Genomic DNA, 27,805 nt, shown 5'->3' with positions numbered 1-27,805 from the left:
TGAACAATGTGTTTTATAACATCAGTGAGAACTGTTCTATCGAAAACGTGGCTTTTTCTTTCATTTGTAATTTCAGCAAGTTTCTTGAAGAGTTTATCTCCTGTGGTACAGAGACTGAATCTAATCCCACCAGAATGGCTGCACTCAATCAAAAGGTGCTTCCTCTTATCAGACTTCTCGAGAGAAAGTAAGTTCCATGTTTCTGTGACAGATCCTCAGTCTGTAGAGTGGTGATGTCAGCTGTGATCTCGGCTTATTGGCTATAGTAAGCACAATATTCTTGCCCAAATAAATACAGTAAAAATAACTGACTCCTAATCTTTGTCGAAACTTTATTTTGCTGATCTATCCTTACATATTTTATCATCACTGTAATACGTGGACACAGACTTACTGGCTTTTGTACAGCTGTTTGCTGTGTAGCATGACCTTTTGTGCTCATTATTTATCCTAGTAGTCTGTATACTGTTCATCTGTGTTAAGACGTAATGGTTGATTGCCTCTGCAAAGCTACTTAGAATAGCTGGTTCAGATGAGTGAGTGTTTGTGTGCATGCATTCAAATGAGTGTGTGTGCATTCAGCTTCCTTGTATTTCCCTGTCTTTCTCTAGTAAATACACGTTCTTCTGTAATGCCTGTGGAAAATGTTGAGGGTTTGTTTGTTGGCAGGTATCCTAAAGCCTTAGAGTCTGTGTTGGAGAAACATCTGGAAGATTGCACAGATGAAGCTGACCAAAATCTTTTTCACCAATTTATTTCTCTTTCATTAAGCTGTGGCAAATACAAGGTAGGTAGAAGCTCAGTTCATGATCCTAGCTGTTATCTGGTTATACTGTCAGAAGGCTGATACTGGCAAAGTTCTGTTCTCTCTTCCTCTTTCTAAACAAAGTATCTACCATTCCCATGAAAAACCCCACTATAGAAGAACAACAACAAAACACCCTACAAAAAAACCCCAACAACTGACTTAAATATGGTGTTGTGGGAGGGCTTTGATCGAAACTGTGGTAAAATCAAAAGCTATCAGATCTTTCAAGTTTGTTTATCATGAACAGCCGTGTGATCTTCTTTTCATGGTTAAATTTAATACATTTCTACCTGCCCCAGTTGCTATCAATAGTTTTTTTACTTAGGAACATGGCCACTACATATGCTGTTGTGGTCGATAGTGACAACATGGTGGTGCCCAGCAAAGCCTCATCTTATTTAAAGATTTTGTCAGTGTCAGAGGTGTCTGCTTTGAGAAAGTTGACAACTTTATCGCTGTTGAGAGAAGGTGATATGGTCCTGTTTGTTGCATTGATTTTATGGATGTTCACAGTCAGTAACATGGATGAATAGAGTGACTACAGAGTTCTTCCTGTGCTATTTCTGAAGAGCAATTGAAACTCAGCCTAACGCAGAATAACCACGAGTACGACAGATATGGATATGTCCAAGGAATTTATTATTAAGAGATGGTTAGTATTATGGCTGTTGTTTGCAATTATTGAAAGACTGAAAGCACTTAGGAAAAGCTAAACTACATAAAGAAGTGCTTCATGTATTTTTATACTGATTTAACAAAGGCACTTGCATAGCAAGTGGATTAACAGGAAAAAAAGGCATGCAGAGCAAAGGCTCACATGACTCTCGTAGCCTTTAAGGTTCCTGAGATAAGTGCACACAATTGGACTGGCAGGGATAACTTTTTAATTGTTTCTATCTGTGCTCTGTCACACTGACATTGTCACTGGAGCTTTCTCAGAATCCTCAGATAAGTGTAGTGCTTTTCTAGGACAAAAAGGTGCCCGTGGCTTACTGTACTTTTCAAGCTATGTTCCAGAATCTGTCTGCCAAAGTGAAGAACAAATTTGAAAGAGTTACACAATATCATTGTTCTGTAATTGACACTTTCTGGGTGTGAATTATACAGGTTTTCTTCTGGTACAAAAAAATCCTAAAAGAATTACTGCTGTTATTCTTTTATATACTTAATTTTTAATATGCAGTGTGTCACTCTGAAATCTGTATTTCAGTTTCTGGAAGACTCTGATACCTCCCTTCTACTTAGTTTGAATCATCCTCAGCCAGCTGTGCGGGTCCTGGCTCTTCAGCATTTGAAAGATATTATTGAATCATCAAAGGTTTGTGTCCTGAATCTCACTTACAGAACTGACTTAAGAATCTATGTCTTCAAAAAGCTGTTTGCCAGATGCATCAGTTGAAGATGGGTGGTACATTAAACTATGCATATGTCATCCTCACTGTTTTTCATGGTGTTTTCAGTAGGGTTCTGTAACCATTTGTCTGTATTCTGGATGTCATAAAGTCATAGAATGGTTTGGGTTGGAAAGGACCTTAAGATCATCTAGTTCCAACCCCCCTGCCATGGGCAGGGACACCACACACTAAACCATGTCACCCAAGGCTCTGTCCAACCTGGCCTTGAACACTGCCAGGGTTGGAGCATTCACAGCTTCCTTGGGCAACCCATTCCAGTGCCTCACCACCCTCACTGTGAAGAACTTCTTTATATATATGTTGCTTTTGTTTGTTAAGATACTTGCATTCCAAGATCTAAATTATTGTTTACTAGTGGCTTTCTTTTGTTGTTGAAAGTTAGTCTGCCTGTGAGGTTTAATTTAGATGATGTTACCACTTTTCTTGTACTAGGATTCAGATATTTCATTAAAAGCCTGTAAGTTATGCTACCAAAAAATATCCATTTTTTCCTTTGGCTCTTTTTTCCCTTCATTTTTCAGGAAGGCTTTGATCAGTCTTTCATAGAAGAAGCAATTCTTGATCGCCTCAAGGATGACAACAAAGATGTTGTAATGTCTGCTCTCAATTCTTTGGAGGTGTGTAGCTTTTGATATGTCAGATGTGATTTTAGCTCTTGAATATGTGTATCTGGAATATACTCATTATAATTGCCCTTGTTCTACTCATGTCCTTATTGTACGGCTTTGGTCCTTTAAGAAGAAGAAGCAGCACAAATTTAGGAGGCTTGTGTTTACTACCTCACAATTCCACCTCAAATTTCTGCTTCCTGATATTTCCCAAAGTGTTTGCAGTTAACGTGGATGTATTGATATGTTTTTTTTATTCTTTGATTATTATGTGAAGTGTCCTTCCTGCTCATCCTATACATTTTTCTATGAAAAAGCGAGCCATGTTATTTGCCTTTTGGATGGAAAATGGTGCAGTGACAAGTCATTACACTAGTGAGAGGTGCTCAGCTGAGTTTTTCCATGAGAGAGTCATTTGGTCAGTTGATAGTGACAAAGTCCTAAACTCCAGCTCAGGTTTACTGAATAGGACTCTGGTGTGCATTGTACTGATTGTTTCCAGCTAGAGTAACTGTCTGTCTTTATTGCTTCTGCTAGTAGTAGTGCCGAATATTATTAGCAGTAGTATAATCGGTCTTGTGTGTTCATTCATTCTCAATCACTAAAAAATAGAAATAGAAGCACGAGTGCTTCTTTAAACTTTAGTATCTTTTGTTAATGTGCCTTATATTTTTGTCATACTGATGGTATGTAAAGTAAAAGCAGTTCTTTAATTATTAAGTGGTTTGCTTATCGTTTGTCAATTTTACCAGACATAGAATCATAAGTGAGTTAGGGTTGGAAAGGACCTTTCAGCATTCAGTAAATACTGTGTGCTTTAGCATATCAAGAGGGCATAGTGGGCAGCCTTATAATGTCTGTTTACCTTGATAATATTTTTATTACATGATTATCACTAGGTACGCAATTAGTGATGTTGGTCCCTGTTTCCACTTGGTATAGCAGATGCATTTCCATTATAATATCTATTTTACTATATTTTCATTTCCTTTTTCTTGATTACTTTTCAGATTTTCAGTAAACAAGTGAATCCAGAAGTAGTAGTATTAAGTATTCTGAACATCTTCCAGAAAGCTGATCTTTCAAAGGATGGGAAGTGGTATGTTTGTGCCATTTTCACTCTATATTCTTTCTGTATAAACTACATTTTAAAAAGTAACTCTAAAGAATACTTTAAAAAATGTTTTTCACTTCAGGTACTTATTTTTTTACAAGAAAAATGTTCAATTATTTGCCTACTCTTGCCCATGAAATCCTTATTTATTCTCACTGCTATTGGGATTCAGAAGATTCCTGTGGAAAATGGAGAACGAACCAAGGAAATGTTGCTGGTATGATTGAGCAATGGGTTTTCAATGTGACTTGTTCTCTTTTAGGTGCAAGGTTCTGGAGCGAGCAATAAAAATTTTGGTCAAAGAGGAGATTTTGAAAGAGAAAAAGGAACTCCTGGATGAAGCAGTAATGCGGTTGTTACCTTTTATGGTAATCACTAATGCAAACACAAAATCTTCAGATTGGAAAATGGCTGTTTGCCTGTCAGAATCTGATCTCTGCTCCTTACACCCTTTACTGAAAGGCTGGCAAGAAGGTAAAGTATTAACTAATCTGGTAAACAAACAAATTGTGACAATGTAGAACATCATCCTCGTTGAACTTAAACACATACTGAAGGAGACTGCCTGTCATTAACAAGTTAGCATGCTGTGAGTGTGCACGGAGTTCTTTAAAACTCTTTGTAAAGATGAAGAAATTGTCCAGTGTGTTTCTGACTGATTCTGAATATTGAGACACCAGTGTTTTAGTGTGTGACTTGCATACCTAGATTGTCTGATTATGATTTTTTTTTCCTTGGAACAGCTCTTGAAGAGGCAGTTAAATCCAGCAAGACTGCAGAGTTAATTGAAGTGGCCAACAAGAAAATGATTCTGCTGTTTTCTAAAAACATGACTTCAGGGGACCCTTCCTCACTATTGCAAATGGTATGTGTACCATGTTACCCTAACCTTAAGAGATCCCACTTTCCACGTGGACACTGGAGTAGAACAGACATGATATAGAAGAACTTTGTATGTGTTGCTCTTAGCATTAGTGCACTGTCATCAAGCTGCTAGGCAGATACATTTACATTGAATAACAAACCCTAATACAATCTAGATAAAATAGATTTCTACCTTAATATAAGGAAAAGAAGAAGCGAAGCTATAACCTGTTTGGACAAAGGAATCTTTAGTCTCCTGAATAAAAATACCAGAGATCAAGCAAGTGCACCTGCAGCTAGTTCATAGAAAGAGATGTTTGTGCATTCCCAGATTCCAAAGAGTACCATTACAGCAGACAGTAAGTTGTTACTAATGATAGAAGGTAACAGGGATTTTATTTGACACAGAAATGGAAAATGGTGTAAAGTCATAGTTAAGTATCTTACATACTTGTTTTTTTTCCTCCACTCCCTTCCTAAGGTTGATGATCTGATACTCGTTGCTGAATCTGAATCTGACAGTGTGAGACAGAAAGTAACTACTCATATAATTGGTTCAGTGCTTGTTCAGTGCTGCTGCAATACACAGATGAAGGAGAGTTATTTTTCAGTGGCTATCAGAGTCTTCCGTTTCTTGGATAAAAAAATAAAAAATCTCAGAGCTTGTGACCCTGAAGAGGTAAGATTTACGCAGTTGGGAGAGGGCATGTTCTTGGTAATGGAGAAATCTATTTTTACTGGAGAAGAAGTTCAGAAGCCTTGAGAAGGACTGGAAATCTCACCTTCATTTCTTTTCAGAGCAAAACCACACACTTGGCAGCAGTAGTAGAACCTGCCATTAAAAGTCGGTCTTATATTTTACCACTCTAGTGAGTCTGCATTGAAAAATTAAATTCCAGAGCTTTAGCCAGCATCCCACCAACTGATTCAATGTTTCAGTGCTGTGAGCTTGAGACAAAGAATGGGGCTTTTCTGTCAGCTACCCTGTGGCATCATGTGGCTTAGGAATATCATGGGGTTTACTCACTGAATAAATGTTTTGCTGGCTCATTCAGTAGGATTGGAAGTTAAATATTGCTGAATTTTAATGCTCAGTTTCTGTCTTCCATGGCATGAAATTGTGACAGTGTGAATTAAAATGAATTTTCATTCACAGGAAACTCCCTTAAACTGGTCTGTTGAAACAGCAGAGGAAACTTTAGTGCCTAAGGACTTGTTAACTGTCTATATAGAAAAACTCAATAGTGATCAGACTGCTCATGCAGAAGAGTCAGCCATGTTTCTGTTCTTATTGAAAACCTACATTAATGGCCTAAAATCTCCTCTCTCCTTTTCAGAAGGTGAGTATTAAGGTTTTGACTGTAAATTATTTTGTCTTTAGAAGTTGTTGGAAACAAGCAAGACTTGCTTCTCTAACCTTATTCATTTACTGTTACTGAGATGTGTAAAGATTACTTACTTGTGAACATGTAATCAGCCAAGTCCGTTGTCTTCCTTTACCTAGAGATGTGTGTTTTGTTTTGGCTTCTGAAGGTGTTCATATGCATCCACTGTGTCTTACTTATAACCTGTATTTTTTAGAGAAAACTTGGTGGAATCCCGAATCTCTGAATCAGGATGGCCAAGATTACCTGCACCTCCTTTTGGGGCTATTTGACCTGCTTGTCTGTGGAGCAAGTGAGGGAAGCAATGCTGTCCAGTACAGAGCATTGATGAACCTTTTACTCAGGGTATTATTTTTGCATTTTTTGCCTGAATTATTAGTCATCAACTATTATGCGGTTATATAATTCTAAGGAAAACTGTGGAAAATGGAGAACTGATCATGCAACACTGCTTGTGGCATGCTGGGTATGGGCAGATGGAAGCCTAAGCTTCAGCTGGTTAGTTAAGCCTAGTTTAATATAATAATATAAGACTAAAGCTAAGGAAAACAAAAAAAAGGCAAAACTAAACAAACCAATAAATGGCCCAGTTGAGGCAAAAGTGGAAACATCAGACTGATTGGCAGGACAGGGTCAAGAGCTTGAAGTCTGAGCTGAAAGTTTTGGTCCTACCTGGGAGCAAAGCAAAAGTTGCTCTGTAAAAATTGTTAATTTTTAAATTAAAATATGAAAAGCAAACTTTTAGAAGCCATTGCACGTTTCCTTATAACATCATCCCACATTTTCTCGCCCACATCAAGTGATGCACTTCTGTGAAGAGAATAAAGGCTCTGGGTTTTAGATGACAGGGAGTAATAACTGTACATTCTAAGGTAAAGAGAAGCAAGTAATTGACATAAAGCTGCTGTTAGTAGAATTTGATCTGTTTCAGCAAGAACAAACAAGCAGAAAGAGAGGAAGGACGTAATAGCACCGATTTCATAAGAAAACATGTTTCTGGTGTTAATTCTTGTATGTAACTTTGTCTAATTATCAGTTGCTCCAAGATCTAGTAAAGTTGTACTGACACTGAGCTGTTAAGGAGATTGATTCAGTGTCTGGGTAGTTGAAGGCTGAGATGTGTGAAAACCTGTAATTAATCCTCTTGGAGCATCTGTTACTACTTGGGGGGGAGGAGGTGCTCTGACCTGTGTCTGTGATGGTCAGTGATACATTTGTGATTCGGAGTTTGTTAGTTTTTGGCCATGCTCTATTATTATAAAGTCTATACAGCCTGGCCAGGATAAATTCTAAGAATGAAGTTTGGTGTGACTGTTCAGCACAGAAAGCTGTTCTGCCCAGCTCTTCTGAGACACTAGTTTATAGACTTCTGAAAACTCACTTTGTATGACTGATTGAAAAATTTGGGGATTACTTAAAGCACGTTAAATATTAAGCTTACTGCTGCACAAAACAGCCAACAGAAGTTAGTTATTTTGCATTTAACAATTTTCTTGTGCAGTTGACATATTATAAAAATATTCATGTGGATTTGTTTTCAGTCTGTTACGATAAAAAAAACCCAAACCCTTGCATGTACATACCTGTAGACTACAAATTATCTGTTAAGTAAGCCAGCTGTTAAGCAGCATTTGGACCTGTGGACATGGAAGTAATGTTTACCCAAACACATCAACTCAGTAACTCTTTCTTCCCAAAAGACACTGTTTCTGACTTTAATTCTCTTTCTGTGCATTCCTTTGATTTGGATGGCTTATCAAATGATATGAGTAGCATTTCACCAGATAAATTCGTTTATAAACAAGTGGTTTTATCTTTTTTGTTTGTTTGTTTTTGTTAAATTTTAAGGTACATCTAAAAGATTCAGAGGTTCTCTTCAAATTCCTTTCAATTTTATGGACTTACAGTTATAACCTTTCAAATCAGCTGAACTGTGCAGTCAGTGCAATGCTACAGACTCAAGCTCTATACATTGGCTACACACTGCTTGAATCACAGACATGCCAAAAAAAGAAACAACTGCTATTGCCATCGTCTCCAGGTAAAGTAAAGCAGCATCCATCTCTCATCTTAAGAGTTAATCAAAGGATTTTTTAATTTTTTTCGATTTTACTATATTTTATACCAGAAAGGGTATCTGTTATTTATGTTCAGCTGTACTAGGTAGCGACAGCTCTCTTGCTGATTCACTGCTGTAGTTACTAGACCAAGCTTGAAAGTAGGTGAATCTATGGGTTTTTTTAATCTTAAAAACATTAAAGAAACCACACACTTATGCTGAAAATTTCAGCTACAGCACCTTACTTTCTGTGCAGTATAAGATGTGGTAGTCAGTAGCAATATATGAACTCTCTGAGCTTAAACGCAAATATAACGATTGTGATGAAGAAGTTCAGAGCCATGATCTGTGAGAGTCGTGCTGGTTTTGTGTAATCTAGAGGTTTATAGTGAAAAGAGATGACTTTTTATTCCAAAGTAATGTTGGTGCCCCTAGAGGAACAGATATGTTAAAGTCTGGCCACTCACTTTATTCTGTTTTCTTCTCCTTTTTACTCTTTTTGCAGTGGTGATATCTTTGCTAATTAACTTGGGTAGTCCTGTGAGTGAAGTACGAAGGGCTGCTCTTAACTGCCTCCATGCCTTGAGAGGGATAAAGGAGTCTCTGTTTCATCCTGTTCTTCAGCATTTGGAGCAAAAGACAGAAGAAATCATATCTGACCCTAAATACATAGCACAGGTATCTATGTTATTAAGGTGTACATTAATACAAGTTCTGTCTGCTACTGTGAGCTGTTATCTTTTCTAAAAGAAGCCAAGTTAACTGGGAAAGTTCCTTGTCTTTGTAGAATATAGTAGCCTGATTTTTGGTGTTTTGTTTGTTTGTTTGTTTGTTTGTTTGTTTTTTAAGACTATAAAAACATTCAAGTGATTTATTGCAGAGAATTGAGGATATCAGTCAAATAAGAGGTATTAATTTGTGGTTTATTTACAGATTTAGAACTCTATCTAGATTGCATTATTACAAAAGCATCCAAGAGATGTTTAAGGCATATTTATTCAAGGAAAGAACTTAATTATCACTTTCTTGATGAACTAGATTATGGAAACTCTATTTGAGGAGCTTGAGACTCAACCAAAACAGAAATCCCAGCAGAAAAAATTGTCGGAAGCTTTGGAAAACATACTTGATAGTGTACAGAACCCCATTTTCCCATCATACATTACAAGAAACTTAATGAAAATTATTCATGAAGTCCATGGTGAGGTAAGTACCACCTTTGTAGTTGTTTTCTCAGTTCTGCACTTGATTGAAATGCTGAAATCGAATTTCATTTAGTAATAATGCTGCTAAATAACTTTTTAATGTCTTAGACTATTAGGGATTAAGTTGACACCTCTAATAATATGTAGTTGTGCTGCAAAGTATGTTTTCGTGAAATAAAATATTTGCATACTCCAGGACTGTAAGGGCTGCAGGGTTTTGTACTAGAGTTTGTAAGGAAACTCCCTTGATGTTACTGAAAAAGACTCTTTTGTGGGAAGATTCTTCCAGAAGAAATTTATTACCTTGGTTAGGTATCAGTGAACATGGAGTTTTCTGTAGAGAATCATAATGTATTAGATAATACTAGCAATTTTGTTTGTGTGTATTAACTTCCTCTTATCCAATATGTTTAGACTTCTCTACGTGCTGGAAAATACATGAGTTTTAAGTTCAAAACATGAATGAAATTGTGAATGTTTATGCTCTGTTCAGTTGTATGTGTCTCAGAAGGACTGTGAACTGCATAGAGCATGACCATTCTTGCTCCCATTTGGGTTTTGTTAAGAGACAGCAATCATAAATCAGTGAAAAATAATTGCTTTGTTTCTGTTCTTTGAAAATATGAAATACTACTCTGCAAAGGAGAATAGCAAAGTAGCAGATGAGGTACTTTAATAGCGTGTACTTATGGCGATCTTGCAGTAAGTCTTGTATTCTTCCTCATGAATAGCTGTTGCATAAAATACTGTAAGCAGTGTGTTACCAAAGGGAATGTCGCAGTGAAATGAAGGTGTGCTATTGGACATTTGTTGATGTGAGAATGGATAAAAACTTCTGTTATGAATTTCCTCTCTTTGCAGATGATTCTTTCTCACCTCTTGCCTGCACTAGACCGGTTACTAGAGAAGGTCTTTAAGAATCCTGAGGCAATGTTGAAAGATGAAGTTGTTCTCCTGCATCTCATCCTTGGGAAGTTTAATGAATATTCAGCAACCCTCTTGTGCAAGAATCAGCAGAGTCTGGATTTATTTATCAAAAGTCTGAATGCTGCCAAGAAAATCTATGAAGAAATTCCACCATTTCAGATCACAGCTCTTGGGCAGGTATGGCTTTTTATGCTTAAAGCAAATAGCAGTGTTCAGGACTTTATGCGTTAAGGAGTCCATAGCTTTTGACCTGTTTTTCTTTTAGTACAAGTTTTCATGGTCTCCATAGTGTCTTGGAAACATCTAAACAGGTTGCAAAACTTTCTCTCTTCAATTTACCAGAAGGAGAAGTTGCTGCTTGCTTTATTTCTGCATTTTGACAAGCACAGAGTAGAAATATTGTATTTGCATGCAAATGAATACCTTTATCGTTGCCTGCAGATACTACTGTTCCACTCTCCTCAGGTTTTTGTCTGTCAGGCAGGAGCTTTACTTCATGTTTGTCTTCTGAGGAAAAATTGTCAAGAAAATGTAGTAGGTGAGAAATAGTCTCATTTGAAGGAGGCTACAAATTCAGGCCTTCTGTTAGCCAGGTATTACCATATACTCACCAAAGGCTGGCAACAGCAAGTTTGTTCTCCCCACCAGGGAAGCTGTGTGAAAGATTTCATGCATCAGTGGGTCTGATGGCTATTGCACAAGTATGTGCTTTCCATGTAAGGATTCCTGTATATATACAAATACATAGTTAATATGCGTGTTTTTATGATATATGTTCACACTAACATGCATGTGTGATTGGATGTATCATACATAATCCAACAGACCTGAGTTCCAGAGCTTGTGATTTTTGTTGCCCTCTTGCAGTAAACCTGCATCCTTTCTTTTTTCCCTTTTGTAGATTACTAAACCATTCTTTGCAGCTCTGTCAGACGGGATGGTGCAACAGAAGCTACTGAAAGTGTTGTTTGATTTACTGTTAAACTGCAAGAATCCGCTTTGTGCCCAGACAATTAGCAGTGTGTTTAAAGGGGTAAGTGATAACCTATAGAACACAGAAATATGTTCAAACTTGTTACAGTGCTTCTGTGTCGCTTCAGTAACACTTGTTGTTTATATCATTCGTAACATGAAGGAATCAGAAATTATCTGTCACAGAATATAACTGGGTTAATGCATGAAAAGTTTATTAAATGACTGCTTTTAGAAGGTATTTCTTTAAAAGCCGTGCATTAGTCACTCTATTATGTGAATGAAGTCACCCAAAGTCACTTCTTTCTGCTGCACTGATTTTCATTTTCTGGGATATGACTTGAATATGTGGATTACATACACATATGTGCCTGAAAGGGAAGTGATTTTAACATAAAAAGAGGGGGTATGGATGTGTGATAAAACACGTTGTTCATTGGTACTTGGGTTACTGTTTCAGATTTCGGTGTGTGCTGAGCAGATAGTCAGGGAACTGGAGCCTCCTGAGAAAACCACAAGTCTGGCCACTGTTCAGCAAACTAGACGGCAGAAAATGCAGCAACAGAGGTAAAATAACTAGAAATCCCAAAATACTACTGTATCGTTTGAAAAGGCGACATGTTTTAGTATGTTGCATGGTTTGTCTTGAAAGCATAAGCATCCATTTCTCCTTTCCCCTGCATGGTAAAATAACTCTGAGCTACTTTGGGCAGGAGAAAACCAACTCCTGTTGCTGTTGGAGAACTGATGGAACTATAGTAAAAAAATAAAAAAAACCCCAAACCTAAAGATCCAGTTGTTTTAATGTTGACATTTGCTCTTATAAATCTGGTTTGACACAACTGGACAACATTCACTTTTTTTTAGGTATTAACCTTTGTTAGTTATAAAGATGTATGGACAAATTGCATACACATGGCTGAAGCCTACAGATACTCATCAAAGTGTTCCTGATAGTTGACTGGAAACCAGTATTTTCTTTCAGTTAAATTGTTAATATAATCATTAAAAGCGCAGAGGTTAAAAATAGGTTCAGTCAAAATGTAGTAGCAGGGAAGGTGTCCCTGCCTGTGGCAGGGGGGTTGTAACTAGATGATCTTTAAGGTTCCTTCCAAACCAAACCATTCTGTGATTCTATAATTTTTAGAAATCTTGGTCTTGTTTCTTCTCTCCATTCTCATAAAGAAGGAGCTGTCTTGTCCACTGTACTTACTCTCTTCTTTAAGCATCGGTTGTCAGCTGTTGTTGAAACAGGATATTGAGTTGCTTTTCTTGGTTTGACCTAGAATAGCTGTTTTAGTTTCCTTCACTTGACCGTTTTTAGCAATCATCACCCATTAGATTGGTCCGTCTGTAAATGTCTGTCAGAGTTTATAAACACACACACTTGTACACACACTCCCATTGCCTGCATAGTCAGTGGTTAGACAACTAGTAGTTCTAAAATGGAAGTTTCCTGGATGGCAAGCAGATCACCATTTGGACAGTTATTTGGTAATAGATTTTAGGGGGTTTTCCACAGAAGCCTGCTTCATTGTGTAAAATTGTTCTATGCAGAAGGCACGCTATACTTGTTTGTTTTTGCAAGTTTGGTCTGGATTTTCGGTTGATTGTTCAAAACGTGTCGCTGCTTCAATCAAAAGCCCTCACGTTACTGCCTCTCCCAGGCGAAGCAGTAAAGGATATTGCTATGTGAAAGAAAACTCATCTTTTTTTCACTTATGCTTGTGTTTATCCCCTGAAACACTTTAGTTTTCCCTGTGTATCCTGATTGGTTGTCTTACCTTTTTAGAAAGCCTCAAGATGCAGAATTGGCACCAGAAACAAGCCACTTCAGCTGGCAGAGGATTATGCTTATTCTAGAATTGCTGCAGCATAAGAAGAAACTTAGACATCCGCAGGCATTGGTACCTCCACTTTTTAACCTGCTGAGCCGGTAATTGTGCCTCCGTAACTCATAAGTTCTTCAGCATTCTCTTCTGCAGCAGACACTCTAAGGTGTTAAATATGGGCTACTTCTCTCCGCTTTTTTGCCATGTTTGGTAGCTTAGCTTTACTTTTTTGCTTGAACTTCTTTTAGGTACATCAGATGAGGGGAATGGGAAGTTGTTATAACTTTTTTTCCGTTTAAACAATATAATGGGCTTTTAAAGATTTTTCCCTGATGCATAGCTTCTTAGTGAAGCTTTTGTTTCTCAGGTGGGAGGGCTTGGGATTGCTAAGAAGGATGATACCTGTGCTAAAACTGGCACAATTGACAGGACTTGTGTATTTTGCAAAGATACTGTAATAACACGCTAAGTGTTGAAATTCCTCTCAAAACACTGGGGAGCAGCCTTCACGCAGTGCGACTCAATAAAATTGTCACTTTTTCTGCCAGCCCTATCTCCAGACCCTTAGGAAAGTTTACATACAGGCTGGGTATTTATCTTTTTTTCTTATGACTTGCCTTTGCATAGGCCGGCAAACGTATTTCAGGTAATCATCTTATGCTCTTGTCAGTGCTTTGATTAAATGTCTTTTATAAGACCAGTTGATGTGCTTGAAAACAAAAAAGGAAACAGTTTTTGTCAAGACCTTTTTAGAAGCCTCAATTTAGAACTTCTGTAGAATGAAGATTGCCATTGGTTATTTGTATCTTAATATGCAGTTGGTCACTTACTTTTGCCTCCTTTTTCAATCTCTTAATATTTTTCCTGAATGTGTAGGTGTCTGGAACCTATGGCATCAGAAGAAGAAAATATGGAATACACAAAGCAGCTAATCCTCAGCTGCCTGCTAAGCATCTGTCAGAAATTGACTTCAGACCGTAGCAAGATCCCTGCAGGTAAAAATTGCTAGGTGCCTTTCTTCTCTCACCAGTACAACATTGAAATAATGGCCTCTAACTTCTTCCTTCTTTCAGTCTACACAGTATTGTTAAGGAGAGAGAGATTAGTCTACAGTGTACACAAAGTTGCCTTCTAAATCATTTTTTTTAGATCCTTTAGGTATGGCTTGCAAATTGAAACCAGTGCTGGAGTGTGCTTTCTTTCTTACATGGTTGACCATTGAAGTATTGGTATTTTTTAATAGTGAATATTTTTTACTGGCAGATACTCTCGATAAAGAAAAATTCAATGTGGAACTGATAGTGCAGTGCATCAGGATTTCTAAAATGCCCCAGACACACCACCATGCACTGCTTCTCCTTGGTGCTGTTGCCGGCATGTTTCCTGTAAGTAGTACGTGACATTTATGTGCTGACTCTTCTCTTCAGGTTCCAAATACTGGGAAGAGTGAAGAACATACAGAACTGTTGTACAGGGAGAAACTTTCTAAAAGGAGCAAGAGGCAGAACATACAGGTTCCCTGCTCTTTTAGGGCTTTCTGTTCCATTTAACTTGAGATCAAATCTGTCTTGATACTTGATGGATTGAAATTTGACTGTATGCTCACTCTTCTAAGTAAGATTCTTTTGAAATTATAAATGCAGCAAAATGTATCCAGGTGTATCAGAATCAGTTTGTATCTTCATCTTTACCTCAGTACTTTCACCACACATTTGGAAGGATAGCATTTTCTGAAAGACAAAATTTGGAATGTTTTTGACAAACCTTTGGAGGATTTGGAATTTGATTGTTGGGATTGTTTTCCTTTGTTGCCATCGTACTGCCATCACCTGCTATAGAACCAAGCTTTTTACATTAATATTAGCTCTTACAAGATTTTCAAGGTCAGAGTACAAGGAAATATTTTTGTATGAGTCTCATCACTCTTTTTAAACACTAATTCAGTTCACTAAAACTGAATGAAAAATGTGCCCAGAACTTCTTGCTCTAAGTTTTGGTAGAATCTAGGAAACTAACTCTTGAGTTAGGTGACACCTCTAATCCAGCCCTCAAACTATTTACTGTGTTTACAGTCTAACCCCCTCAAAAAGACAAAACTTAAAATGAACATGGTTGGTTTCCATTGTATGATTGTAGATATTGCAGATGTTTTACAGATATAAAAAGGGTGGGTGGGAAAGGTATGAAAATGCCTGGAATCTGCACCACACTCACATTTGTGCTTCTGCAAATCTCCCCATAGCTGATTTTGCACGGCACTAGGTATTTCATCAGACTAAACTCTCAATTTCCACTCATGAATTACTTGCTTAGAAGTTATCTTGGTTTCTAAATAATATTTAGAATTCTAACAATCACATAGTAATTGGCTTTAAGGGGCACCCTACATTTAAAATTAGTTCAGTGAAGATTTTTGAGACTAATGAATGAGTCTCATTTTCTTTTATAGGAATCTTGTGGCATTTGTGAGAAGGAGAAATGCCTTAAGGTATAATATGCAGAGCAGCAGAGTTAAAAAAAATTATTACTCTCATCTGTCTTCTTTTCCAGGATAAAGTTCTCCACAATATTATGCCCATTTTTACATTCATGGGAGCAAATGTCTTGCGTCTGGATGATACTTACACATTCCAAGTAATTAATAAGACAGTGCAGATGGTTATTCCAGCTCTTATACAGGTAAATCAGTCTATGTGATGCAAAAGAGTCAAAAAAGGTGAACAATTAAGATTGTTAAGTAGAGTAAGTGGTTTAGAATATCAGTGGTAGAATAAGTTGTAACCTAATCTAGGATTATTTTTGGATAGAAATTCAATTATATATAACTGTATTAACAGGCTGCTCCTTGTCTGACCAACTCAGTTCATCAGACTACTGCTTCTTTCTAATGTTACAAGCTCCTGCACTTCATAAATGGTTTAGGTAAAACAATATCACAACCGTACCTAAAGAGGACCTGAAACGTACTTTAAGTTTGAGGTTTTTCATCATCAACTGATGCCAAGTAACCTCCCGCCTTTCTTTCCTCTCCCTTCCTTTTTTTTTCCCCTTATCCTTCCTTTTCTTTCTGATTTTATTTGAAGCATCTTCCTCAAACACTGAGAAGGAGTTGTGTGATTGAAAGCTGTTTATTTTGGAGCACTTACCTTTTCTTTGAGATTCTGCTTTTGGTAATGCCATTGTCAGGCACACAGAGCTTTCTCTCATTTTTTGAATTTACAAGAACGAACTTGTACCCACCTGCAATAACCTGTTTGAACTGCTGTGCTGTGCTGTTTGTACGCAGGCTGAAGACAGTGATCTCTCAGAGTCCTCTGGCAGTGTGGAAGAGGTGGTGATCAAGATCATCCGTGTGTTTGTGGATGCCTTGCCCCATGTGCCAGAGCACCGCCGTCTGCCAATCCTGGCCCAGTTGATTACTACAGTGGGAGGAGACAAGTTCCTCTGGGTTCTTCTAGTACTGCTGTTCGAGCAGTATGTCACCAAAACTGTAACTGCAACATCAAGCACAGAGAAGGTAAGAAGACTAGTGCAAGACAACCCCTTAGAGTATAATAAAATAAATAGTGAGCTCTGAGCTTGTGCTATAGCAGAACCTCATGGTGATGTTGATAAAATTTGTATTGCAGATACAATATTGTTTTGTCCTGGAGCCTGAACAATAAATCTGATCATATTGTACAGCAGTGCTTGACCTGAAGATGAGCTGATAATCTGATTATGAAGGGCTCCAGTATTTTAAAAGTTAGGTTTTTTATAATAACTGTGTTTGTGACACATGGTACTGGTGTTCTTGTACAGACCAAGGTAAAAACTATTACCTTTTTGTGCAGGCAGGTCCTTGGATTAGGTGAAAGCATAGTTTATGGGGAAAACTAAAAGATTAAAGCAACACTGATGAAAAGATTCAGCCTTTGCTGTAGCAATTTAATCTCTACACTCTGGAACTACATCCTCTCCAAGACCTTCTTGCTGTTACCCTTGGTGTTAATCCAGCTCACTATGGCATTTTCACAAACTCACGGAGGATTTTTTGAGTCTTTTCATCATTATTAGTAATACTTATTCTTGATTTTTTTTTTCTTTTTTTCTATTTTTTTTTAATTTTGAAACCATAAACAGGATGCTGTTCTGGAAGCAGACACTGCATTTTGGATTTCCATCTGTTGTGAATTTAATGTACAGACTCAGTTCCAGAGCATGATGAAAATAATCCAGTACTTGACAGAGCTGCCAGAGAACAAAGAAGGTAACCACAAGACGGAGTCAGCAAACGCATGTAAACCCTCCTGTTGCAGGGGACATGGGGTAATGATTTTAAACTGAAAGAGGATAGATTTAGACTAGATATAAGGAAGACATTTTTTATTTTGAGGGTGGTGAGACACTGGCACAGGGTGCCCAGAGAAGCTGTGGCTGCCCCATCCCTGGCAGTGTTCAAGGCCAGGTTGGATGGAGCTTTGAGCAAACTGGTCTAGTGGAAGGTGTCCCTGCCCGTGGCAGGGGTGTTGGACTAGATGACCTTAAATGTCCCTTCCAACTCAAACCATTGTATGATTCTATGGTTCTGTTACTCCTCTTGACAGAAGACTGAGCGATACAGAATTACTATAATGGCTTTTTTTTTTTTTTAATAATACAGCTGATACGTGATTACTTAAGTTTTTTTTTTTAATCCTTTTAATTATAGATTAATTTGAGCACTCAGAATCAAACAGTAGTCCTCATTTAAAAGATCAAGTAAATCATTCAGCTGAAATGAAAAGCTGTTACAGAAGACAAGCTCACAGAGTCTACCAGTAATTTCTGGTGTGTGATGCAGTGTATGTGGTCCTGCTTCTAAACTCATGTTTGTAGCCAGTGTACCATAGCTTTAGCACCAAGAAAAAAGATTCTTCATGTAAAAATGATCAGATGGCATGGCTGTGAAATGGCACTGCTTCTTTTGAGGCTGTTGAAATAAAAAATTCATCTCCTGTGGTATTTCAGAGCATTGTCTTTGGAACTTCGACATAATTTTGGATACTGCAGAATGACTATCCTTGAAGGGCATCTGACTGTAATTTTACTTTGTTTCCATAACCAGAAATCAAATGGCTTTTTCTCTTGGCTACAAATTTGTTTTGTGAACATTTTCAACAGATGATCCTGGGCCAAAAAAGTCAAGAACATGCAAGACACAGCTAAAAAATCAGGATGGGCAGCTCTTTAATGTGGAGTGTCACTCAGACAAACAACTTCGGCATTTCAAGTTCTTGTCAGTCTCCTTCATGTCACAGCTTTTATCCTCTCAGAGTTTTGTGAAGAAGGTAATAATGGCAGATTGCTTTTAAATTTATCACATTAAGTAATTGTGCCATACTGTAATAGATGAGATTTAATTTGCTTTTTAGTATGGTTTTATATGCAATGGGGATGAAAGAATACACTGTCCAGTGTATCTTACTGACACCTTTATTGACAGAGTTTTGAAACTTCTCAGTAATGCTACTTGTTTTTTAATATGGCTTTTCCAGGTAGACTGTTTGTGTGATTGATGAATAGGTAATAAAGTGAAATTCTGGTCCCAGAGAATTCCCAGTGGCTTTATGGAGGCTGGGATTTCACTCACAGCCTGTATAACTCAAAGTTTGGAGTGTGATTCATACTATTAACTCTGAAAAGACAAAATAAATGTTATAAATTTTAGGCTGTGGCTCTAGCTGGAAGTACTTCCCTCTTTTTCAACTGAATGTTGTTCACCAGCATGAAATGTATTTGCTACAGTGACTGCTTTACCTAAAATTCTCAGATTTTCTTCTAGAATGATGGATTAAGTGCCAATATGGGGAGCTCATGCTTACCATGTTAGTGGACATTTCATTTAGAACAAACAAATTTGCATATACTGAGATATTATCTTAATGGGGAGATGAAAGTTTCACACTTGGTGTTTTCATTCTTCCTTTTTAAACCAGATAGTTGAATGTGAAGAAACAGAAGAGTTGCAGAAGCTGGAACAGAGGTATGCTTTAAATCCGCTCCACTATTATTTCTAGCTTTTACTACAACCTGGGAATGTTTTTTAAATGTAGTTCCATTAGAATTTTTTTTCCCCCAAGGACACTTTAAACTGTACTCAGCAACAAACTGTATGCAAGTTATTTAGTTTGGTTTTTTGTTTGGGGCTTGATTTTTTGGTTTTTGTATGATGTGGAGTTTTTCATTTCTGAAAGATTGCTCTATCCAAAATCCACTCTTCCTGCATTTCTCATAGTGCTTATTTGCACACTTGGCCATAATTGTTATGCTATTGATGATGGAGTCTCTTAAAGAATTCCAGATTTTTAGCAAAACATGTCACTTCATTAGTAGGAAAAAAATCATGGTTCACAGGTGCCCCTACACTGGTGTAAGAAAATTACCAGTAATCACAGATCGTAGTTGTAGTTGCTGGGCTGTAACAGCCAATGATGCGAAATTGAGGGTTTCTGTTGCAGAAGCTTAACTTTTATGTTTGTTCTACATGAAAAAGGGTGTAGGATTTAGTTTAAATGCTGTGTTCCTTAAAAGCTCATTTTTAAACATCTGTATCTTCCCAGATTGTTTTTGTTTTAAAGTTCCTAAGTAGAACTACTCTTTTATGTGATGCTAATCTGGGGGTAATAGGTAGACCTCTTTAATGTGCGCATGATTATCCTTACTGCCATAGCTTTTTGTTAATATGCAGATGTGATCTGCTAGTCTCTCCATTAGGTGTTTAATTTTCTTTTCTCGTTTCATTCTGTGAAATTCCATGTTTTCCAGTAAGAAAGTCAACTTCTATAGTGTCCTTGTTATTACTAAAAGATGCTTCCTCTCTATCTAGGCTATTAGAAGAAGTTCTTCACTATATTAACACTGTGGCATCTTCAGTGGAAGGAAACGTGGACAAGCCAACAGCCAAATTTTGGAGAGTTCTGCTTAACAAGTCCTATGATATGCTGGATAAAGTATGTCTCATTAGCTTTCATGTTAGCAGTGGGACATTTCTGCTTTTGCTTATTAAAATCATTATAACCTTTGTAGGATTTCCTGTTCATTAGTACTGATCTTCACTGGATGGTCTGCAAGCTAGTGCATTGTTGTTTAAACTCCTCTAACAACTTCAGTAACTACAGCTAACAGCTTAGGCAGTAATGCCTATTTCCTCTAGTTAGTATTCTACTGGCTGGACACCGTCGTTTTACAACATGGTGGAAAAGAATGGCTTTTGGCAGCATTTCTCACTGTTAACTCATAAAATGGTTTAACTAATGCTAATAGAACTGTTGTATATCTCTACATGGAATTGAAGTTAGGAAAAAAATTCCTTACATTTTTCTTTCTAATCTTTTTCTGATCGGAAGTATATTTGTAGAATTAGACTGGCTATCTCATTGCATGCTGTGGAGCATGTCTCTTTTCTTCTGGATTTTGGGGTCTTTTTGCCTGTGAGGCGTATTCCAGTTTTCCTGATGCATGTGCAGAGGGCGCTACCAGAAGTATTTTAGGGTAAGGAGGGAGAGCAGTGTAAACAGGAATTGCTGAGGAAATCTCAGAGGTAGTGGATAATGGCTGGTTAGCAGCCACTACTGTAACTGGAACCTGCTTTGTTCTTTTGCTTGCCTCAGATCCAGTGCTGCTGGCTGTCCTCTCTTGATCTTGATCCGGAAACCCATGTGGGAAGTCAAAGAGAGTTTTCCTGTCTTATTTGGCGGCTGCCAGGTCACAGCACATGGAATAGCGTTTATGGTATTGTTTTGTTTGTGTTTTCTTGTAGGTTAATGCCTTATTGCCAACAGAAACCTTCATCCCTGTAATTAGGGGACTAATAGCGAATCAGCTCCCATCTGTGAGACGTAAGGCAATGGACCTTTTGAACAATAAGGTGCAGCAACGCACAAAGTGGCAGAAGAGCCAGGTGAGGCTAAGTGCTTAAACTCAGTTCCTTTAGAAGTACCCAGAGAAAGAGAGAGAGAGAGGATGTAGAATTGGTTTGCTCTATGTAAAGACAACAACTAGCCAAGTCTGGCAGGCAGCTCTGGAGTAGTGAGATGTAGGCTCTCTGCCCATCATTACCTTGCATGTTCTGAGTTTCTAATTGCATGTCTAAAGGGTGTTTTCTCTTGTATTTTTAGATCCTGCAGCTCTTAGAACTAGTTCCTGAGCTCATCGCTGTTGCACAGTGTAAAAGAAAAGAGGAAGAGGAGGAGCAAGCCATCAACAGGCAAACTGCTTTGTTCAGCCTTAAGCTACTCTGCAAAGGTTTTGGCACAGAAAATCCAGTGACATTTGTTCCTGTTCTGAAAACTGCCATTGATCTGATTTCTTCAGAGAAAGAGGAAAAGAATGTGATGGGAAGTGCTTTGCTCTGTATAGCTGAGGTCACCTGTACGCTGAAAGCCCAAGCAATACCTCTACTTCCAAGGTACTGTTGGGTTCTTTTTAACAGAACCAATTGTAGCAGGAATTAGTTATACTAAAATGTGTTACTGAAGGAATGCTGGTGAAGGCCAAGTGGCAGTCTGCCTATGTGTGTTTGTATAGATAAGAATAAAGGTATTTGTAGTGCTTAAAGGTGCTTCCTGGTCATAGAACGAAGCAGCTAGTGGTGAAATTTTAAGAGTTTTAGAATCAGTAGAGTTCAAGTTTCTTATTGTCATTAAATCTTTAAACAGAAGACAGGGCTTTGAGCAACCTGAACTAGTGAAAGATGTCACTAGGTGATTTCGAAGATAGCTTCTGATCAGAACCATTCTGCAATTTGAAATCTAATACCCTTCATTAGCTTCGAAAAAATGAAATACAGCAGAATAGCCAAGAATACTGGGTTTTCTTAAATACACGTGTAAAAAAGTCATGTAGAATTTGTCTCTGCAGGCTTAACAGATGGATTTATGGGATTGGAAATGTGCCTCCAACTGGTCAGTGGTTTCACCTTCCTCTGTCTATGCTTGGTTATTCACAGGCTGATGCCAGCATTGTTGAAGACTTTAAAAAATAAGAAGGAGCTGGTTTCCAATGAGATTTACTTGCTGAGTGCTGTCACTGCTCTGCTGAAGGTTGCAGAAACATTACCACACTTCCTTAGCCCTTATCTTTTGGATTGCTTGCTGCAGGTGAGCTCTGTAATTCCTACAGATATGTAAAGGGGGACAGGATCTGCCCAGTTCCTAGAAGAAGATACAGAGATTACTTGTTTGTTTCTGAAACTGAAATAGATGCACCAATTATCTGAAAGATCATAACGCATTACTCTTCTACTCACCTTATGCAGATAAGTAAGACAAAAAATATAAGAGCATCTCCTACTCCTCCCTCTGATAGCTTGTAGTTTGCATATTTGGAAAGGAAGATGAATCCTGGAGGATCATTCTACAATATCCATGATACCATCAAATGTGTTAGGGTAATTCCAGGGTTAGGGTAATTCTGACCCCCTGCTGCTGATGTGTGTTTTTTCAGTCTGAAAAAGACAGCAAAGCTCTGTACACCGTCATCTTAACATAAGGTGCTCCAAGTGCTGCAAACAGCAAAATTCCTGTCACCATTTGCAACAGATTATTGTAAAACAAGTTCTCGAGTTGTTGTAAGTATGCCTGACTTTTGCTGGATTTCCTGATAGGTTGTCCGCTTGGAAAAGATTGTGGTCGAGTTTGGTCCTTCTTCCCAGATAAGCTTACGTGTATCATCATTGAAAACTATCCTAGCTACAAGGCTTGCTTCCCGAATACTCTTGCCTGCGGTTATGAAGTGTTACAGTGAAGTGGTAAATACCCGGAAGGTAAGGATTTTTTTCTCCATTCTTTTGCATTGTGGTTAAAAAGAATGAAAGGGAAAAAAAAACGAAACCAAAAAACCCAAGCAGTGCAAAATTTGATTCAGCTGTCCTGGCTGTGTCCTGTCCCAACCTCTTACCCACCATCAGTCTACTCACTGGGACAGCAGAGTGATAAACAAAGGAAGCCTTAACTTTGTGGCTTTGTGAGCACTGGTCAGTTTGTTACCAGTGTCATTTTGGTCACAAATCTAAAACACAGCACCTTGTGAGCTGCTATGAAGAAAACTAACTCCATGCCAGCCAAACCTAGCACAGTCTTTATATTATCTCTGTTTTCTTTTTTACTGCAGTGGTGATTCAGGAAAGTTAGACCTAGGAGAAATGCACCAGTTTAATATCCTTAGCATGTTAGATTATGAATGCTTGAGAGACTGTCCATTCATAAAGGCCTTGATTTATCTGCTGGGAACACAAGTTGAGTCATAATTTTCAACCAGGAGAGACCAAACTCTTTTCAGGAATCCTACTAACTCAAACCCCCCAAAAGTGTAGGAAAAAGCTTATTTATTTTATTGACAGTATTTTAATGAGTAAATATGTGAAGAAGCAAAATCCAATTTCCTTTTTATGTTTCTCAGTTACTGCCAGTATCACAGTTGTCTTTGCATTGCTTTGCTTTTGTTTTGGCAGAACTGCCTCGTTCCTCTTATGAACATTTTGAAGGAGCACATTGTTAGTATGGAGAAGGAGCACCTGATCTCCCATCAGTCTGAGCTGACAGCATTTTTCATGAAAGCCCTGGACTTCCGAACAGATCATGCCCAGGTAGCTTGTTTAGTGGGATGAACAGCAGCAGCTCAACCTCTACATGCTAATTCTATCAGTTGTTTTTAAAAAAATATTAGTAGTTTCCATGACATATGTGCTTGGAAATTCTGGGTAACAAATAGTCTGTATTCTGGAATCGTTCTTGTAGTCGAAAACATCACAGTTAGATATTTAGTCTGCAACAAACTAAAATATGCTTTGAAAGCTCAAATTCTTCCATTTCAAATTTGGAATTCTCTTTTCTAATTTTTCCCAGGATGATTTAGAGGAAGTTGGTAAGACAGAGACTTACATTATTGATTGTCTAATAAGTATGGTCATGAAACTTTCCGAGGCTTCTTTCAGACCCCTCTTCTTTAAGGTAAGAAGTTTATAATACATCTGCATCAGCACATTTGTGTTTTCCAGTGGACAGACACAGTAAAGAGCTAATCTGCCTTCCACTTTCAGCTCTTTGATTGGTCCAAAACAGAGTCTGCCCTAAAAGACAGACTACTGACATTCCACCGAATTGCAGACTGCATCGCAGACAAGCTCAAGGGCCTCTTCACCCTGTTTGCTGGTCATTTATTGAAGCCGTTTGCTGAGACACTGAACCAGGTCAACGTTTCTAAAACGGGTAAGTTTTCAGTTACTAACTATAGAGAGGTGTTGTTGGCAGGCTAAATTAATTGCTGAAAGAGGTTAATTATAATTGCTGAAAGTTTAGTCTTCCAGGATTTACTTCACAGCACATACCTCATTTCTCTTTCTTCTTTCTCTCATAAATAAGGCATCTTTCTTATTCTGGTGGAACAAAAGGACGTATTTCATCCATGGCTCTGGGCTTGCCAGTACAAACTTGAGACCACATGAAAATTTTCAGTGTCAGTCCCAGTGAGTTCCATGAGAATGAGGTTGTGTGGGGAAAAAACTTGTTTCTGTTTGGCCTTTTTCCTTTTTTTTCTACTCACTGATTTCTCCAACATGCTGCCTGGTGTGTTCAGACTTCTCTGCTTTCCTGGCAAAAATACGTATTAGTTTTTTATATGGGAAACTATTTGCTCATCCTATTTGTAGTGAAGAAATTCTCCATATCCACTGGTATGGCCTGTGTCTTCCTATAGCCCGTGTCTATACTCTTTTATCCCCAGCTGACTATGAACAGCAGTGGCAGACCTGCTACGGCATTAGCTAAAAGCCAGATAATATATTGCATCTTCATTGTTCTGAGTGATGAGTACATAATTGCTATGTCGTCATCCTCTAGCTACGTTCACAAATGAATAATGTTTCTATCTATCTTGTGGGAAAGTTTTGGGGTTTTTTTTAATGATTTTTTTTTCCCCCTTCTCCTTGATTGACATATAGATGAAGCTTTCTTTGACTCTGAGAATAACACAGAGAAGAGCTGTCTGCTGTTGCAGTTCACCATGAACTGTCTACACAAGCTTTTCCTGTTTGACACCCAGAATTTCCTGAGTAAGGAAAGAACAGAAACCTTGATGATGCCTCTGGTTGATCAGGTATTGACAGACATAGGAAAAACAATTCAAAACTGACTTTTTTTTCCCCATCTGAAAATTTCCTTATTTTTAACTATTAAACCTCACCAATCCTCTTCCTTAGCAAAAAGGGAGGAATTAATTTATTGTCTGTGGCCAAAAGACAAAGCAGTATTAACTGCTTTGACTAAGGCTCTGAATTACTGTTTTATCCTCTTTCTGAACATCTTCATTCTGTAAGATTCATGCATGTTGTTGAGTTCTTGCAGACCAGTTGCACTCCTACTGATGCTCTTCGGTGTAACTCTTGAGCATCTGAAAGCCAAAGCTAGAAGTACTTTTGGCTGAATTTATTTGTTTGGATCTGTTTGACAAGCTTTTTATTCCACAGCTAGAAAATACACTTGGAGGAGATGAGAAGTTCCAGGACAGAGTGACAGCCCACCTGATACCCTGCATAGCTCAGTTTGCAGTGGCAATGGCAGATGATTCTCTTTGGAAACCACTGAACTACCAGATCCTGCTGAAAATGAGGCACACCTCTCCTAAGGTTGGAAGCTGTCAGAATTCAAACTGGTTTTCTCTGTTGCATTAGAAATTGGGAACAGTGCCTCCAAAACCAGAATTGGATTAGCCAAGTCACTACTAAAATACTAGCCTAAGTTACAATACTGATACTGTACTGGGAGAACTGTGCTACTCCCAAGCCATAGAGAGATGTGAACAAAATGGCCTTCTGCTCTTACTGTAAGCAGCCAATACACCACATGTGGATGTCTGCTGTACTGTGTGGTTTGGGTTCTTTAAAGATGAGGTAGCTGTTGGAATAAAAGCTGTCTGTGTAGGAAGAAAGAGGGGGAACTCAAAGACAGTTATCAATCAACCTTCAGACTTGCTTATTACATAGAGTTGTCAAGACTCTCCTATTTGACAGGCTGTAGCTCTTCAGGGGAAGTACTTGGGTTTTCATTGTACTGAGCTAAGTCCTTCTGATACAATGAACCAGAGTTGTGTTGTAACAGGAAGTTCAAGACCATTTTATCAAATAACTTACAGCAACATACCTGCTTCTTGCAACCTATTTTTTCCTTTCACATTATCTTAACCCAAATGTTGAGATTTAAATTGGCTTAAAACTAGTTCCTTTCAGTAGCAGAAGCTAGGTTACAAACTTAGATGGAAAGAAAGTGGAGGCAGATGGGAGAAAACAGAGAACTATACTGTAATGTTTGTTTCCTTACAAAGATTATTGTTTTGATTTAGGTCCGATTTGCTGCTCTGCTTGCTTTGGTAGAAGTTGCACAGAAACTGAAAGAGAACTACCTGGTCCTGCTACCTGAATCCATTCCATTCTTAGCTGAGCTCATGGAAGGTAATGTTCTAAAGTGGCACTGGTACAGACAACTGGCCTAAGACAAAAAAGAAAATAAGGGTCACCTTTCAGAGGTTCAGACAGTATGATTGCTATAGTTGCTGTAAATCTTACATATTGGTATATGGTAGGTTAAACTGCACGGGATGCAAACTGAAATAGATTGTATCCAGTAATTCTGAAGTACAGTTATGGTAGTTTCTTCAATGTGCACATCTCCCTCATTTCATGCTTTAGATCAGTGTTACAATAGAAATAATTTGCCCAAGTCTTGAGTCAGTGCCAAAGTATTTTTTAATAATAATTTCATATCTGGTGTTTGAAGCCAGTTCTGGCCTTGACGAGTGATGAGGCCTTCCTAGGGTAGCTTTCTAATGGCTGTTCTACTTAATTCCTGCTTTCTTTTTTTTTCTAGATGAATGTGAAGAAGTGGAACAGCTGTGTCAGAAGACAATTCAACAACTAGAAGTCATTTTAGGAGAACCACTCCAAAGCTACTTCTAAGTTGATCTCCTCTGTTTTCAGATTTTGTCTGAATCATGTCAGCTTCACACATGCTAGTATTACAGGCAAAATTAGTCATACTAATTTTTATCAGAGCAAAGATCTTAACTTTTTAATAAAACATTGTAAGAATCTGGTTTTATAATTTCTGGATGGTCTGGGGACTTTATGTATGACTTTTCCTTAACTGCTGTTTTTTTAATAGCGGGAGACTAGAACAAACCATAAGCAAATAGGCACAGAGTGACATGAAAGACACTCAGAGTTCCGCTGTGTTTGGGGTATGCAGTCACTGTCTCTGTGGAGGGACTGTAAGCATGGTACTCATGGCACCCATGCACTGCAGTACTGAGAATCTGCTTTTCTGTCCTTTTTAGGGAAGTAAAAAGTAAAGCCGCTGAAGATACTGAAAAAGGAAGCTACAGTAAATTAGGATTCATATAGGAGCTAAAGCTGTTTTTTTAAAGACAAGCTAAGCAATGGCACTTACTTACCTGAAGAATAGATTGCTTGCTCTATTAAGGAATGTACCAAAAAAATTACCACCTGTTTTGCATCAGGAGGTGCTGGTTCCTTACATCACTAATAAGAAAGGCACTGAGATTCTGAAGTATGGTTTGAAATGCAACTGGTTAGAACTATCACTA

At 38.0% G+C, this 27,805-nt stretch overlaps 1 protein-coding gene across 1 annotated transcript in view; it reads left to right on the top strand.

Annotated features, from left to right (window-relative positions):
• Nucleotides 1-27,307, top strand: part of HEATR1 (HEAT repeat containing 1) — a gene marked incomplete at its 5' end in the record, with an annotated part of 35,340 nt that extends 8,033 nt beyond the window's left edge. The window contains 36 exons of the mRNA XM_010022329.1: nt 77-187; nt 670-787; nt 2,019-2,126; nt 2,745-2,840; nt 3,842-3,930; nt 4,208-4,419; nt 4,689-4,810; nt 5,291-5,488; nt 5,966-6,149; nt 6,391-6,539; nt 8,043-8,235; nt 8,759-8,931; nt 9,292-9,459; nt 10,320-10,562; nt 11,287-11,418; nt 11,818-11,924; nt 13,150-13,293; nt 14,066-14,184; nt 14,453-14,574; nt 15,740-15,868; nt 16,476-16,706; nt 17,312-17,438; nt 18,332-18,498; nt 19,147-19,193; nt 20,037-20,160; nt 20,970-21,110; nt 21,328-21,617; nt 22,158-22,308; nt 22,815-22,973; nt 23,661-23,795; nt 24,055-24,159; nt 24,249-24,417; nt 25,149-25,303; nt 25,674-25,832; nt 26,546-26,654; nt 27,070-27,307. Of these exons, the coding sequence (XP_010020631.1) occupies nt 77-187; nt 670-787; nt 2,019-2,126; nt 2,745-2,840; nt 3,842-3,930; nt 4,208-4,419; nt 4,689-4,810; nt 5,291-5,488; nt 5,966-6,149; nt 6,391-6,539; nt 8,043-8,235; nt 8,759-8,931; nt 9,292-9,459; nt 10,320-10,562; nt 11,287-11,418; nt 11,818-11,924; nt 13,150-13,293; nt 14,066-14,184; nt 14,453-14,574; nt 15,740-15,868; nt 16,476-16,706; nt 17,312-17,438; nt 18,332-18,498; nt 19,147-19,193; nt 20,037-20,160; nt 20,970-21,110; nt 21,328-21,617; nt 22,158-22,308; nt 22,815-22,973; nt 23,661-23,795; nt 24,055-24,159; nt 24,249-24,417; nt 25,149-25,303; nt 25,674-25,832; nt 26,546-26,654; nt 27,070-27,158 (5,275 nt within the window). The remainder of the gene's footprint in view (nt 1-76; nt 188-669; nt 788-2,018; nt 2,127-2,744; nt 2,841-3,841; nt 3,931-4,207; nt 4,420-4,688; nt 4,811-5,290; nt 5,489-5,965; nt 6,150-6,390; nt 6,540-8,042; nt 8,236-8,758; nt 8,932-9,291; nt 9,460-10,319; nt 10,563-11,286; nt 11,419-11,817; nt 11,925-13,149; nt 13,294-14,065; nt 14,185-14,452; nt 14,575-15,739; nt 15,869-16,475; nt 16,707-17,311; nt 17,439-18,331; nt 18,499-19,146; nt 19,194-20,036; nt 20,161-20,969; nt 21,111-21,327; nt 21,618-22,157; nt 22,309-22,814; nt 22,974-23,660; nt 23,796-24,054; nt 24,160-24,248; nt 24,418-25,148; nt 25,304-25,673; nt 25,833-26,545; nt 26,655-27,069) is intronic.
• Between the last annotated feature and the right edge of the window lie 498 nt (nt 27,308-27,805).

The sequence above is a fragment of the Nestor notabilis genome, unplaced genomic scaffold, assembly GCF_000696875.1.
Source record: "Nestor notabilis isolate BGI_N333 unplaced genomic scaffold, ASM69687v1 scaffold15759, whole genome shotgun sequence".
Classification (NCBI taxonomy): domain Eukaryota; kingdom Metazoa; phylum Chordata; class Aves; order Psittaciformes; family Psittacidae; genus Nestor; species Nestor notabilis.
The sequence above is the reverse complement of the archived record's forward strand: the minus strand, read 5'-3'. Positions and strand labels throughout refer to the sequence as shown.